Source organism: Heterodontus francisci, chromosome 4, assembly GCF_036365525.1.
Source record: "Heterodontus francisci isolate sHetFra1 chromosome 4, sHetFra1.hap1, whole genome shotgun sequence".
Lineage (NCBI taxonomy): Eukaryota > Metazoa > Chordata > Chondrichthyes > Heterodontiformes > Heterodontidae > Heterodontus > Heterodontus francisci.
In genome coordinates this window covers 192,302,000-192,317,668 of record NC_090374.1, presented here as the reverse complement: position 1 = coordinate 192,317,668, position 15,669 = coordinate 192,302,000, and the positions used below count along the sequence as shown (strand labels likewise).

At 43.0% G+C, this 15,669-nt stretch overlaps 1 protein-coding gene across 2 annotated transcripts in view; it reads right to left on the bottom strand.

Annotated features, from left to right (window-relative positions):
• LOC137369466 (lysine-specific demethylase 4C-like) overlaps positions 1-15,669 on the bottom strand; it is a 537,539-nt gene that overhangs the window by 45,683 nt on the left and 476,187 nt on the right. For both annotated transcript variants that reach the window (XM_068030713.1, XM_068030714.1), the window contains exon 20: positions 7,967-8,086. In XM_068030713.1, coding sequence (XP_067886814.1) covers positions 7,967-8,086 — 120 coding nt within the window. The remainder of the gene's footprint in view (positions 1-7,966; positions 8,087-15,669) is intronic.

The window sequence follows — 15,669 nt, the reverse complement described above, 5'->3', positions numbered from 1 at the left end:
AAGATACTCGGACTATTTCCAACTGCTGCCTATCGCAGCATGGCTTAGAACAGCGAGACCTGTGGGGAGGATAAAAGAGCAGCACTGAGAGCGAGAGCACAGCGAGACCAGTGGGGAGGATAAAAGAGCAGCACTGAGAGGGAAAGCACATTGAGACCGGTGGGGAGGATAAAAGAGCAGCACTGAGAGCGTGAGCACAGCGAGACCTGTGGGGAGGATAAAAGAGCAGCACTGAGAGCGAGAGCACAGCGAGACCCGTGGGGAGGATAAAAGAGCAGCACTGAGAGCGAGAGCACAGCGAGACCGGTGGGGAGGATAAAAGAGCAGCACTGAGAGTGAGAGCACAGCGAGACCGGTGGGGAGGATAAAAAAGCAGCACTGAAAGCGAAAGCAGCAGGGAGGATAAAAAAGGGGCTCCGAGAGTGAGAGCACAGCGACACCGGTGAGGAGGGTAAAGGAGGCTCTGGGGAGGGCTCAGAGCGGACCCAACGCATTTGAAAAGAAAACCAATTGATTGGACAGGCTAGGCTTGTATCTGCTGGAATTTAGAAGAGTAAGAGGTGACTTGATTGAAACATATAAGATCCTGAGGGGTCTTGACAGGGTGGATGTGGAAAGGATGTTTCCCCTTGTGGGAGAGTCTAGAACTAGGGGTCACTGTTTAAAAATAAGGAGTTGCCCATTTAAGACAGCGATGAGGAGAAACTTTTTCTCTCGGAGGGTCATGAGTCTTTGGAAATCTCTTCCTCAAAAGGCATTGGAAACAGAGTCTTTGAATATTTTTAAGTCAGAGGTAGATAGATTCTTGATAAGCAAGGGGGTGGAAGGATATCGGGGGTAGGTGGAAATGTGGAGTAATAAGTTCAGCCATGAACTTATTGACTGGCAGAGAAGGCTAGAAGGGCTGAGTGGCCTACTCCTGCTCCTAATTCATATGTTCGTATGTATCAAAGTGTGAGGTCACAGGAAAGCAAGTTAGTGATTGGTTGGTGAGTATTTCTCTTTTTTCAAATTAGGAGCTGGGAAATTAATAACCTCAATCAGGATGAGTATAACAGAACAAGTTATTAAAAGTAGTAGCACAGAACAGGTCTAGAGGCTCAGGGAGACGGTGGTGTAGCAGTAATGTCACTGGACTAGTAATCCAGAGACCTAAGTTAATGTCCAGGGGACATGGGTTCAAATCTCAAAAGTCAATTAATTAATAAAAATCTGGAATTGAAAGCTAGTCTCAGTAATGGTGCCATGAAAACTATCAATTGTCGTTAAAACCCATCCGGTTCACTAATGTGGTTTAGGGAAGGAAATCTGCTGGCCTACACGTGACCCCAGTCCCACAGCAACGTGGTTGACTCTTAAGTGCCCTCTGAAATGACCCAGCAAGCCACTCAGTGGCACTTGGGGGGCCCATAAAATACAGCCAGATGTGAGGTTTCTCTGAGATGGCGCAGAGGAGACTTACCATAATGGTTCCAGGGATGAGTTTAGGTTGGAAAAGCAAAGGAGATTGAAGGGATATTTAATAGAAGTGTACAAGATTATGACAGGCTTAGATAAGTTAGACAAGGAAAAACTCTTCCCCCATTAACTGATGGTACAAGGTCTAAGGGACACAGATGAAAGGTTTTGGGCATGTGATCCAGGGGAAATGTGAGAAAGAACTTTTTTACACAGCGAGTGGTAATGACCTGGAACTCACTGCCCAGAAGGGTGGTGAAAGTGGAGACAATCAATGATTTCAAAAGGAAATTGGATGGGCACTTGAAGGAAATAAATTTTCCAGGCTACGGGGATTGAGTGGGGGACTGGTTGGATTGCTCCGCAGAGAGCCGGCATGGACTCAATGAGGCGAATGGCCTCCTTTTATGCTGTAAATGACTCTATGAACAGGAAGTCAGTAGCACAATGGACTGACTCCCTATCCTAGCAGTACTGTAGCCCAATGTACAATACTCTGTGTCACCAAAAGTTTTAACTAAAGTAATATCACAATATCCAGACGCATAAAAATGGATGCTGCTATGAATGCCAAGATGCATGAATTATATACTGCTGCAAATGCTGTGAACTGTTGTGGAGTTGCAGTTTTAAACATATGATTAGTGTAAGATTATGTACCTCCTTGCAAACTACAAAAAGCAAAGCGTTTAAAAGTGACATTTCCATTTGATCTGTTTTCCACTATCACCTTCCCCTGATAGACAATGATCTTTATCCCATATTTGTGGACTATAAATGAGGAAGACTATTTAATCTATCAATATAAAAATACAGACAATTTATTAGTATTACATACTGTGCAATTAATTTGTAATACAATACTGGTTATGGAACATTTAAAATAGGTTGTAACCACATTGTAAATCATATTCTGTTCCCATTAAGGTTATTGTTCTCTAAAGGGAAATCATCAGCAAGTAATGATCCAAGATATAATTGTTAGAGACAGGAGATGATAGGGATGGTTCCCCCTTTTTCACCTCTTGATTGACCGAAGACAATGTTTTTTAAAAAAGTGTTTTTTTCCAGCTCCTGACTGCTTTGGTTGTCAAGAACAGACAAATGGCAGGTTTTCTCATAAGTTTTAAAGGTAAATATTATACAGTACTCAAAATATATGCAACAACACCCACTCTTATACTCATACAGATACATACACACTCAAGAAAAGATAGAGATTATAAAGATAACATGCATTAGGTCTGATGATTTAATAGTCCTTTGTTAAACTTGCTTTTCCCTGGGGTGAAGACTTGAAACATTGAAGGCCTGTAATCTTTTCCCCTGTTCGCTAAAGACAGACTTGGGAGGTTCAGAAAAATGGATGCTCTGTTGCAGACTGTTGCTGTTATATTCCAACCAAATCCTGGTACGATTTCTCAGGTAGAGAGTTCAAGGCCAAACTCCAGTCACTGCCTACATGTAGTTCAAAGCTGAGAATCTTGAGCATGGTCCTTTCACTTCAATGGCATAGATAGATCTCCTTTGTCTGCCCAGAATATACCTTTGTTAAAGCTCCTTATCAGAAACATAGTTTCTGTCATGTGACCAGCCTGAAGAGGTGCTAGAGGCAGGAACATTTAAGTAGTATTTAGATGAGTACTTGAAATGCCATAGCATACAAGGCTACGGGCCAAGTGCTGGAAAATGGGATTAGAATAGTTAGGTGCTTGATGGCCAGCACGGACACGATGGGCCGAAGGGCCTGTTTCTGTGCTGTATAACTCTATGACATAATTTCTCTTTCCATTGTCCTCATAAATGGTTTTTGATGCTGAGGCCCTTATTAGACAATGGAGTCCAGGTGTCAATCATCCTCATCTCACCTAAAGTAGGGCTTTTCACACCCATTCTTTGGATTTTGAGTTTACAGTCAAAAGTCTGTGACAGTGTTGCTTAAGTTGGAGTGAAGCAGCCATTACCACAGAAAAGGCCGTTTACATTTTAATGATTTCACAGGGATGTGTCCAGATAGGTCACTTGCATTTTAATGACTTCTCCAAAACATGCCCGGACATGAAAATTAGCTCAGGGTTCATGTTGTTCTATGTGTACTTGCAGGAAAGGAAAGATCACCAGACCTCCTACTCCATTTTGTTTACAGGAAAAGTGTTCATTTCAGGTTTACTTCATAAGTTCATTTTATAGTTCATAAGTTCGGATTGCGTGGGCGTGACACAGTGTAAAGCTATCAACTTCCCATAGCTTGAAATCACTGGGAAATAATTGCAACTCCAAACTGTTTTAAAATCACTTGGAAATCAGAGAGAGGGTCTGGGGATCGGTGAGAGATCGGAGATAGGGATGGATTGGGAAAAGGTCAGGTAGCGACAGAGGTGGTGAGGTTGGAAGGAAAGTCAAATGGGGGGAAATTGGAGGGGGGAACAGAGATCGGAACCAGAGACGGAGGGGGTTGGGTAAGGATTGGAGATCTGGGGTGGGGTGGGAGTGGAGGGTGGGCAGTGCTGGTGCCAGGATTTGTGGACAGATATGGGGGTGTTCGGGGGAATATTTGGAGGGGGAGTGTTAGAGATTAAGGGGGTTGGGGAGAGATCGGAGGGAGGGTCAGTGATCTCGGGAGGTGGGGGGGTGGCAGGGTTGTTAGTGATCACAGAGGAAGGGTCAATGGTCATGTGGTTGGGGGTTTGGTCATGGGTGGTTGGGGGAACACTGTGGAGGTGAGGGCAGTGTTTACAGGTTAGCCCAATGGTCCTGAAAGAAACACTCCTGATGCTCTCGCCGTGCAAGCAATACTGTAAAGACACAGACTTGATATTTGTGGCCCTTCCTGCCTCCTTTTAACCTGCTGGATTTCCGAGACTTCCTGAGAGTAAATTGGTCACCAACACCCCACCCCTAGTCTTCTTTAAAACTAGAAGCAGGCGTGTTTGAGGGGGGGTGGGGGGGGGGGGAGGGGTGAGTTCCTATTTCAGATTTTTAACATTTTAACTTTCCACTCTACCCTAAACTGCTTGCTATAGTATGAAATTGAAGGTGTATAGGCCAGTAATAAATTCATGATCAACTTGATGAAGCATGATGAAAAAGCACAGTGATTATTCCCAAAAGGTGAATTCAATAATTCAGTCAAACCTTATAAAACTTTAAAAAGACTACACATCCTCCTTCATTATCAAAGCATAGGCTGACTCACAAAACAGGCCTGCTTCTCCCCTTTATAAAAAAAATTCTCTCTCATTAATCAGTTCAGGCTATACAAATATTGTTTTGACTTGTTCTGATTTCCCAATCAAATCTGAAAATTTTTCATTGCCAACATTTTGTTTTTTGTTTAACCCCCTAAAATAATTATTTACTTGCAGTTGATTTCATGATTTTTAAAATCCAAACTCAGGAAAAAAACACAAATCAAAGTTTTGAATTGAAATTAAACTTTGTTGTACATCTTAAAGGGGCAGATGGCGCTAAATATAATGCCAACTGTTAAGAACGTTTATTATTCATAGTTATGACAGAGGTGGGAGGAGTGCACTGTCTTTTCTAGTTCCACTTCTCCACAAGTCACAACATATATTTAAATGTTTACCTGGTTACCGATACAGCCAATCATATATTCTATTTTTGTATCCCAGAATAAAATACGACAACCAGATTTCTTTAATAAACAACAAAATTATCAAGTTTTTATGAAACAAGGCTTAACCAGTAACAAAACAAGCACTAACACACAGATTGAAATATGGAAGTTCCCGTTTTAAATTCCCCAATTACATTCACACACACACTGGAAAACAAAATACAGAAGTTCTCTCTGCAGAGATCTGTTACCCAAAAAAAGGACCAAAAAAACTTGCTAACTCTTGATGAAGAAGAGATTTGGAAGGAAGTTGGTTGTCCCTTTTTTGGTCTGGCGTTCGGGTATATGGAGACAGGTCACTGGGATTGTTTCAGAAGCAGTCTGTTCTGGAGATGTCGAGAATTATTCTAGTAGACTTTCCAGGAGAAATGTGGCATTAGGGTTTTCTGCCAGCATACACTTGAATCACAGGTTTTTCCAGCTTCTCAGGAGAGATACAACACCAGGGATTTTTAGCTCTCCCACACTGCATCTTTGCAGGATTTCTTCAAAGAGGTAGAGGAGGTGGTGAGCTGGATGGTTTCTGTTTTTCCCTGGCAGGAAAACACCAACTGTCTACAAGCAGTTCACACCCCAACTGCTGAAAACAATGTCCAAACCCCAAACAGAGAATCGACCTCCTGACTTCCAGAAACCTTGACATATGGCTTCTCTGTAACTATTTTTCCCCAGGCTACCAAGGGTTCTATTGTTTACTGAGCCCAAAGCACATGACTTCCAGCACAGGTAGCTTTCAAACAACATCTCAAGTGTCCTTTTGGTGAACTCGGTTTAAAAAAAACATATCCATGGAATCTTTTCAGTTTTAACAGAAGTACTCAAAAAAAATTGAAGCACTTTCGTAACACCATTCACAGCTGAGTAAATAACTGAAAACTGATTGAGCCCCAAAATCAGTTTGTGCCAAAGTGACTCATGGGTAAGCATTTGATACTAAGGGAAAAAAGGGTTGGACAGAGATTTGGTCTAGCAAGGCATTGCATCATGAAGTGGTCAGATATGTGTGAGTCCTACTCTCAGTCTGTCAGGTGAGATGCAAAGTAGGCATCAGGTTCTTCCTGAAGGGAAAATAATTCGAAAGCTTACTCTCACCTACCTTTCAGAGACCTTTACAGAATGGATATGGAAAGATACTACTGCAAATACCAGCGAGATCGAAAAAACAATACATTCAAACAGATAGGATAAAATTAAAATTTACAATTCAGTCCTTAGCAAAATTAAAAAGAAAGCGAGTGAGATAGAGAGCCAGAGAGAAAACAATAGATTGAAGATATGTTTGATATACTGACACAGTAATGTTATGGTTAGCAGCATCTATTAAATAATAAAATGCTGAGTGGGTTGCAACATTCTCTCAAAATATATTGAAAAATCCTCTGTCAGGTTACCAATGGGAAATCCTATGTTAAAAGTATCATGCAGCATCTGTTATGCCTGTAGGTAACATCACAATTGGCATTAAAAATATTTTCCGACTGTCATGTAACGTTAAAGCAAAATCTACTACTAGTACTGTGTTCAGGCCCTGAGAGTCAGCATACACTAGCATCAAAAAGACACTGATGCCAGTTGAGGGAGTCATTATCAAAAACTCTCCTTGTCGAGGTGAAATGTAAGCTTTCCCATGAAATGAGTTACAGAATCAAATAAACAGTCATTGTCACAATGACTGAGTAGCCAATGTGCTATTCCGTCCTCTGGCCTAAATCTCTGTCCTGCATTATGATTCCTTCAGCAATGTGCATGGAGAGCCACTGACAATAACATCTGAGATTCATCGCCCAGTGGAGCTTTGTGCCTTTTTGTGCAGTAACTCGATCACCACTCAGATTGACAATAGACAGGAGAAATGACACCAAAGAAAATACATCCCATCTCACACCCCAAGATGTGAAAAGACTGTTCAGTCTGGACTCAATAGCAACACTTTTGCTGCAGAGTCAGGATTTCAACAGATAATCTAGGTTGGCACATCAGTGCATTATCAATGGTCTTCTGTATTGTTGATGCTGTCTTCCAGAAAGGGGTTAAACCCATTCACCAGCTCAGTTGGACATAAATGATCCGAATGTACTCTCTGAAGAGGAAGAGGGCCAAAACTGATTTATTTCTTAGCCAGCCCCACCAAAAGCAGATTAGGTGAACATTCCTCTCATTGTGGTCTGCAAGTTTATGCTTTGCGCAAACTGACTGCTGCATTTGCCTACAAAACAATACTGACCATAGTATCAATTGGCTGAAAAGTACTTTGTGACTTCACATTGGCTGAAGCTTTCTGCCTCATTCTCGATCGAGGTTGTAGCCATCATCACCTCTCCACCCACTGACAGAATTTCCCAGAGATGTCGTTCACTGAATAATACCTTTCTCATATTCTCCTCTCTTGCCTCCTCTACCTCCTTCCTCTTCTATTCTGTCTTTTCCTCCTCACCTTTACTGACCTTGGTCCAATTATAACCCACCCTCTAACCTTGCTCCACTTCAAATATTGCCCTTAGCTTTGAATGCTTGTGTACAACATCACACAAGATCAACCAGTTGTTCTTTGCATATGATCAATGGAATTTGCAATTGAGAGACTGACCAGGTTAAAATGCAAAAATTCCCATTCGTCTAGGGCACCAAAGATATCTTTTTGTAATGAGCATATTTAAAAAGGTATCTGCAATTAAAACAAATTTTAAGAGGGCAGCAAATAATTATACAACCATGGTGCACACATTTTGCTAACTTTGTCCGAGATAGAATGGAGAAGCAAGAGAAGGACAGAAGATCTGACTGTTATTAAATTCATATGCATCAGCTCATGAAATGTCAACGGTTTAAATATTTGTTCTGACAAAATCCATGGCAAACAATTCTTACCTGGTACATGTAAATAATGTTTGATGCCACAAACTTAGCGCCATAGAGCAGTCCATCAGTCCATCTCACCTGGACAACTTCTCCCTCTGCTGGAGGACCAAGCTCTAAGCAATTTTTGCTCTACAAAAAGGTAAAAAGAAAACATTTGTAAAAAACGTATATTTTTGTTAGGTATTCGGTTATTAAACTATGACACTCCCAACACTGTTCCACAATACTGAAGTCAAGGCGTGGAAGTGTGAATGATAGAGGCTCTATTTTCTGAGATTTTGAAATCGTGGAATATTTGCCATAAGCATAGTCTTCATTACACTTCCATTGAAGTTCAACCTCTGCATATGTAGAAATTCCTTTTTAGAAAATCATGATTCTGGTATTGTTGTAATGTCCTGTCCCACCAGCTCTGTTGCATCACATATAATATAATTTAATGGTAAAAAGATTCCAGAATAAAGAAAATAAATGGGAAGCAAGGAAGTCTAATTAATTCTCTGTAAAAGGACAGCTTCATCAGTCAGCTCAACTAATGCCGAGCCTTGTTCCTGCCTATTGGCAGCTCATACCAAACAGAATTTTCTGTAGCAGTACTGGGAGTGCTGTTCTTTGGGTCTACACAGAGGCTTTGCAAGTTGAATTATTGTGACTATTTACTGCAAGAGGACCATCGTAATTGACAGCACAAAATCAAAGGAGATCTTAATGAGATCCTTGCTGGAAGGATCCAGGGCTGACACTTCATTTTTATATTTCTTACAAGAATGCCAGTATCAGTAGATCACTGCCAGTAGGCTCACTGTCTGAAGCCAGTTATCAGAATTGACTCACATCTATACCATGTTGAAATGTGGAGCAGGCAGATGCACTGTGGGAGATTGGCACCCAGATAACTGCACATCAGGGACCAGGATATCATGGTGCCATTGTTGGTTGAAGCTGGCTTGAAGGCTCAGCCCAAAAATTGAGTCAGTCTTCTGTATTCAGTACTCAAGACAGTTATGAGGCTTCAATGACCCAAAGCCCTAGGGTTGACTCTGGAACAGGCTTCACATGTGGGAAAATACAATGAAAGAAGGCAGGATAAGAAATTGCCATAGGTATCTCTCATTGAGTAAAACATATGCTTTCTTAGGTTGAACCAGGAAATGAGGCTTGGCAGGGTGCAGTTCATAATGTTGTGAGTTGAGTGATCCTGTAACAAAATTAAGGAAAACTTCACCAAGAGCAGGTCAGAGGCTAGGAATCCTGACTCACCTCCTGACTCCCCAAAGCCTGTCCACCATCTACAAGGCACAAGTCAGGAGTGTGATGGAATACTCTCCACTTGCCTGGATGGGTGCAGCTCCAACACTTAAGAAGCTCGACACCATCCAGGACAAAGCAGCCTACTTGATTGGCACCCCATCTCCAAACATTCACTCCCTTCACCACCGATGCACAGTGGCAGCAGTGTGTACCATCTACAAGATGCACTGCAGCAATGCACCAAGGCTCCTTCAACAGCACCTTCCAAACCCGCGACCTCTACCAACTAGAAGGACAAGGGCATCAAATACATGGGAACACCACCACCTGCAAGTTCCCCTCCAAGTCACACACCATCCCGACTTGGAACTATATCGCCGTTCCTTCACTGTTGCTGAGTCAAAATCCTGGAACTCCCTTCCGAACAGCACTGTGGGTATACCTACCCAAATGGACTGCAACGGTTCAAGAAGGCAGCTCACCACCACCTTCTCAAGGGCAATTAGGGATTGGCAATAAATGCTGGCCTGGCCAGCGTCGCCAACATCCCAGGAATGAATAAAAAAAAAGTCATCAGCAACTGCTCCCTTCTTTGAAGAACTATGGGGAAAACTGCTGAATACCGAACAATAAATTCTGCAAACATCCAGTACACGAGGTAATTGGCCATAACTGCTGCCACACATGAAAACTTGTGCTCCTGCCTCACAGAAAGTCAGTATTGAAGCAGAGCTGAGAGGGTGAAGTGACAATCATCTGACAGGAGACACACTTTTCTTAATATGGAAGTTGGCTCAGATGATATTTTCCTTCCATGGATACAGAAACATCCTACCTGTTTGGGAAGGCACAAAAAAATAAGAATCTTTTCTCCTCACCCATTTATATACCTATGCTATGTACCTCCAACTAAAAGGGTATAAACACCAGCAGAGACTGGTTGGGGTGAACAGCCTGTATATTCCAGGTAATTCTCTGCAAGACGACGTATTCTGCGTGCTCTCCACATGGCAGTTGGAATGCTTATGACAGCTGCAACAACTGTCCCTGCCGGAGGCATTGTCAAATCACAGAGCGAATAGAAAAGGCAAGTTAGCTGAGGTGGGGAGGGATCAGTCATATCTCCTGTTCTCAGACATATCTAAATTTGTTTGGAAATATACACTGAAGATAAACGCTGATAATTCAATCACACATGCATACTGTATGTTTCAGCACCAGCTGATTTATATGTTTGCCAAGTATATATCCATCTTATTAAGACAGCAAATATCTCAGGAAATAAGAATCTCTTCCAGTCAATTGGTAGAGGAGGAGCTGGGAGGGAGGAAGCAATCAAGTGCTCATTTGTCTAACTTTCCATTATAAGTTGAACTCCTGTGGGATATTTGTATCAGTTTCGATGCCCTGCATTTAAATGAGGGAATTCTTTAATAAAGGCACAGGAACTAAACTATTTGTCAAAGTAAATTCTGCAAATGTTTGCCAATGCTTAAGATTACATCACACTGGATCCATAGAAGCAGAAAAATTTCTCAGAAGAATTTACAAACTGATCCCTTTGTTCACTCCAGACACCTGATGGGAATATCACCAAATGAATCCAAGCCCTCTGGAGACTATTCTAAACAAGTTCAGACAATTAGAAAGACTTGCATTTATATAGCACTTTTCATGACCACCGGATATCTCAAAGTGCTTCACAGCCAATGAAGGACTTATGAAATGTAGTCACTGTTGCAGTGCAGGAAACATGACACCAATTTTGCGCACAGCAAGCTCCCACAAACAGCAATGTGATAATGACCAGATAATCTGTTTTTGTGATGTTGGTTGAGGGATAAATATTGGCCAGGACACTGGGGATAACTCCCCTGCTCTTCTTCGAAATAGTGCGATGGGAGCTTTTACATCCACCAGAGCAGTCAGATGGGGCCTCGGTTTAATGTCTCATCCAAAAGACTGCAATGACAGTGCAGCAAACCCTTCGTACTGCACTGAAGCATCAGCCTTGATTTTTGTGCTTCAATCCTGGAGTGGGACTTGAACCCAGAACCTTGCAACTCAGAGGCAAGAGTGCTACCATCGACAATAATGTGACTCAGAAAGTAGCAACTACTCTGGCAAAGTATTCAGCACTGATAGAAATCAAAATGCATCTACCTTTCTGTCTCCCAACAGTTCTTCGTGCAGTCTACTCAGGTCAGGGTGGCAAGTGAAGCACCCTGAACATCACTTGAACACTGCTGAAGAAAAGTTTATTTTCTTAGGAACATCTTGATATCGGTCAGCCGTAATGGCAAAAAAGCACCTCCATACATAAATCAACATTTAACGGCAGAAATATATCAAGACTTTTGAAGTTCTTTTGTTTGATTACACAGTTAGAATTTACTATAGCCATTAGACTTGCCCTTGCCCGTTTAATTTCTATCAGCTTTTGCACAGCCAGTTGTTGTTAGTGAGAAGGTGTGGTGTCCAATGCAGGGCATCTGGGACCTGTGTGAACAGGGTCAATAACTGTGTGTCCCCTTACCAATCAGATTGATGCACTGTTAATGAATAACACAGAATCGGAACCAGGAAGTGTAGCAAGAATAGTAAATTTAATGTCAAATCAGATACAAAAAGATAAACAAAGCAAGGTAAAGAAAGATTGAATTGAGATAGAAGAAAAAGGGCAATTTAAATTTTTAAAAATTTCCAACAACTAAAAGCTGAAGGAATGAGACTCCACACTTGCAGTAATTATGACCTATCACACGGTTATAAAGGGTACTTAGGCTGAAGTGGGCAAGCCCCAACTTTCTGCAGTTTCAATGCATTTGAATAGCGAGCAGTTTTTCAGAGCTATCTAACAGCAACTCCCAGGTTTTTGGGTTTAACAATGCATCTGCCTTCACCTGAAGTTTCTGTATGATTTGCACTTGGGTAACGGTGACCGCCATTTTCTTTCTTTTGGGCCTCCTTATCTCGAGAGACAATGGATACGCGCCTGGAGGTGGTCAGTGGTTTGTGAAGCAGCGCCTGGAGTGGCTATAAAGGCCAATTCTGGAGTAACAGGCTCTTCCACAGGTGCTGCAGAGAAATTTGTTTGTTGGGGCTGTTGCACAGTTGGCTCTCCCCTTGCGCCTCTGTCTTTTTTCCTGCCAACTACTAAGTCTCTTCGACTCGCCACAATTTAGCCCTGTCTTTATGGCTGCCCGCCAGCTCTGGTGAATGCTGGCAACTGACTCCCACGACTTGTGATCAATGTCACACGATTTCATGTCGCGTTTGCAGACGTCTTTATAACGGAGACATGGACGGCCGGTGGGTCTGATACCAGTGGCGAGCTCGCTGTACAATGTGTCTTTGGGGATCCTGCCATCTTCCATGCGGCTCACATGGCCAAGCCATCTCAAGCGCCGCTGACTCAGTAGTGTGTATAAGCTGGGGGTGTTGGCCGCTTCAAGGACTTCTGTGTTGGAGATATAGTCCTGCCACCTGATGCCAAGTATTCTCCGAAGGCAGCGAAGATGGAATGAATTGAGACGTCGCTCTTGGCTGGCATACGTTGTCCAGGCCTCGCTGCCGTAGAGCAAGGTACTGAGGACACAGGCCTGATACACTCGGACTTTTGTGTTCCGTGTCAGTGCGCCATTTTCCCACACTCTCTTGGCCAGTCTGGACATAGCAGTGGAAGCCTTACCCATGCGCTTGTTGATTTCTGCATCTAGAGACAGGTTACTGGTGATAGTTGAGCCTAGGTAGGTGAACTCTTGAACCACTTCCAGAGCGTGGTCGCCAATATTGATGGATGGAGCATTTCTGACATCCTGCCCCATGAAGTTTGTTTTCTTGAGGCTGATGGTTAGGCCAAATTCATTGCAGGCAGACGCAAACCTGTCGATGAGACTCTGCAGGCATTCTTCAGTGTGAGATGTTAAAGCAGCATCGTCAGCAAAGAGGAGTTCTCTGATGAGGACTTTCCGTACTTTGGACTTCGCTCTTAGACGGGCAAGGTTGAACAACCTGCCCCTGATCTTGTGTGGAGGAAAATTCCTTCTTCAGAGGATTTGAACGCATGTGAAAGCAGCAGAGAGAAGAAAATCCCAAAAAGTGTGGGTGCGAGAACACAGCCCTGTTTCACACCACTCAGGATAGGAAAGGGCTCTGATGAGGAGCCACCATGTTGAATTGTGCCTTTCATATTGTCATGGAATGAGGTGATGATACTTAGTAGCTTTGGTGGACATCCGATCTTTTCTAGTAGTCTGAAGAGACCACGTCTGCTGACGAGGTCAAAGGCTTTGGTGAGATCAATGAAAGCAATGTAGAGGGGCATCTGTTGTTCACGGCATTTCTCCTGTATCTGACGAAGGGAGAACAGCATGTCAATAGTCGATCTCTCTGCACGAAAGCCACACTGTGCCTCAGGGTAGACGCGCTCGGCCAGCTTCTGGAGCCTGTTCAGAGCGACTCGAGCAAAGACTTTCCCCACTATGCTGAGCAGGGAGATTCCACAGTAGTTGTTGCAGTCACCGCAGTCACCTTTGTTTTTATAGAGGGTGATGATGTTGGCATCGCGCATGTCCTGGGGTACTGCTCCCTCGTCCCAGCACAGGCATAGCAGTTCATGTAGTGCTGAGAGTATAGCAGGCTTGGCACTCTTGATTATTTCAGGGGTAATGCTGTCCTTCCCAGGGGCTTTTCCGCTGGCTAGGGAATCAATGGCATCACTGAGTTCCGATTTGGTTGGCTGTATGTCCAGCTCATCCATGACTGGTAGAGGCTGGGCTGCATTGAGGGCAGTCTCAGTGACAGCATTCTCCCTGGAGTACAGTTCTAGGTAGTGCTCAACCCAGCGGTCCATCTGTTTGCGTTGGTCAGTGATTATGTCCCCCGATTTAGATTTGAGGGGGGTGATCTTCTTGATGGTTGGCCCAAGAGCTCTCTTCATGCCATCATACATTCCTCTGATGTTTCCGGTGTCTGAGGCCAGCTGAATATGACTGCATAGGTGTTGCCAGTAGTCGTTTGCGCAACGCCTAGCTGTTCTTTGTGCAGTACTTCTGGCTGCTTTAAGTGCTGCGGATGTTAAATCGCTGGGGGCTTTCTTGTAGTTCAAAAGTGCAATGCGCTTAGCGGCTATGACAGGTTCCAGCTCTTCATTATGAGATTGAAACCAGTCTGCATTTCTCTTCGCACTTTTGCCGTAGGTGGTCAAAGCTGACTCATAGCGTCACCTTTATTAGGCAATAGATTTTGGCCCGTTGTGTAATGAAATAAATCATATTGAAACACATCATTGTGTCATCATCATGACAAATACAGCATATAGCTCTTTTCCCAGCACAATGTGTTTGCTAAACAGATTTTTTGTCATGAAAACTGTATGAGAAAAAAACTGTTTGGCAAACACATTGTGCTGGGAAAAGAGCTATATGCTGTATTCATGAAAACTGTATTCAAGACTGGTCAATTCGCTCAAGATTAGTAGTAATTTACTTTTGATTGCATCGCTTGCAACACTGTGAGTCGAGTTGTTGTTCGTTGACTTGGCAATATCTGGGCCAGACAAGCAAGCTGTAAAGATTCGCATCGCTATAGGCAATGAAGATTTGCACTGGCTGAATACATCTGGGCTCACTGAAGAGGAACTAAAAGATCCCAGTAAGCTTTGGTCTACACTGGATGATCAACTGAGGATCAAGCTTAATTTCCGTATTCACCGTCTTGAGTTCATGTCTTTTCATCAGCAACCACACAAATCCATTGATCATTTTGTGAGCGGGTGTCGAAACAAGGGGCGTGACTGCGACTTCTCAGAAGCAGAACTCACAGAATGAATCACTGAATTAGTCATTGCACCAACGCTCATTGAGGCATACCAGATGGATATCTTGAAGAAACCTAAAGGTTACACCATTGATTCACTAAACAAGGACAGACACAAGTACGAAGCAATTGTTGCAGGACAACAAAGTTTGCAATCTTGGGTTCTATGCCAACAATTGGTACATTGCCAAAGATTCTAAGTTGGAAAAACATGCAAGAGATGTGGACTCCTACATGTGCCAAAGAGGTGTCCAGCATTCTATGATGTTTGAATGTATTGACTCCATCACATTATTGGAAGCATTTGTATCCGTACAGATTATTTGTCCTAGGAAAGGAGGCAAACATGTGCTTTGGGCAAATGTTGATACGGGAGCAAGTGTGAATATACTCCCTCTGCAAATTCTCAAGAATATGTACCCAAAGATGTGGCAAGCCATGATGACATCTATGAGCACCCAGTTTCAAGCTTATAATGGGTCAGCAATTCCATGTTTGGGTTCCATCAGGTTAGACTATCAATACAATCAGTCGGCGTGGACATCCCAAGTATTCTACATCGTTCAGACTACTGGACCAGTAATTGCAGACTTAAAGGTGTGTAGGGACTTAACCCTAGTTACAATACATGGAATTAGCCA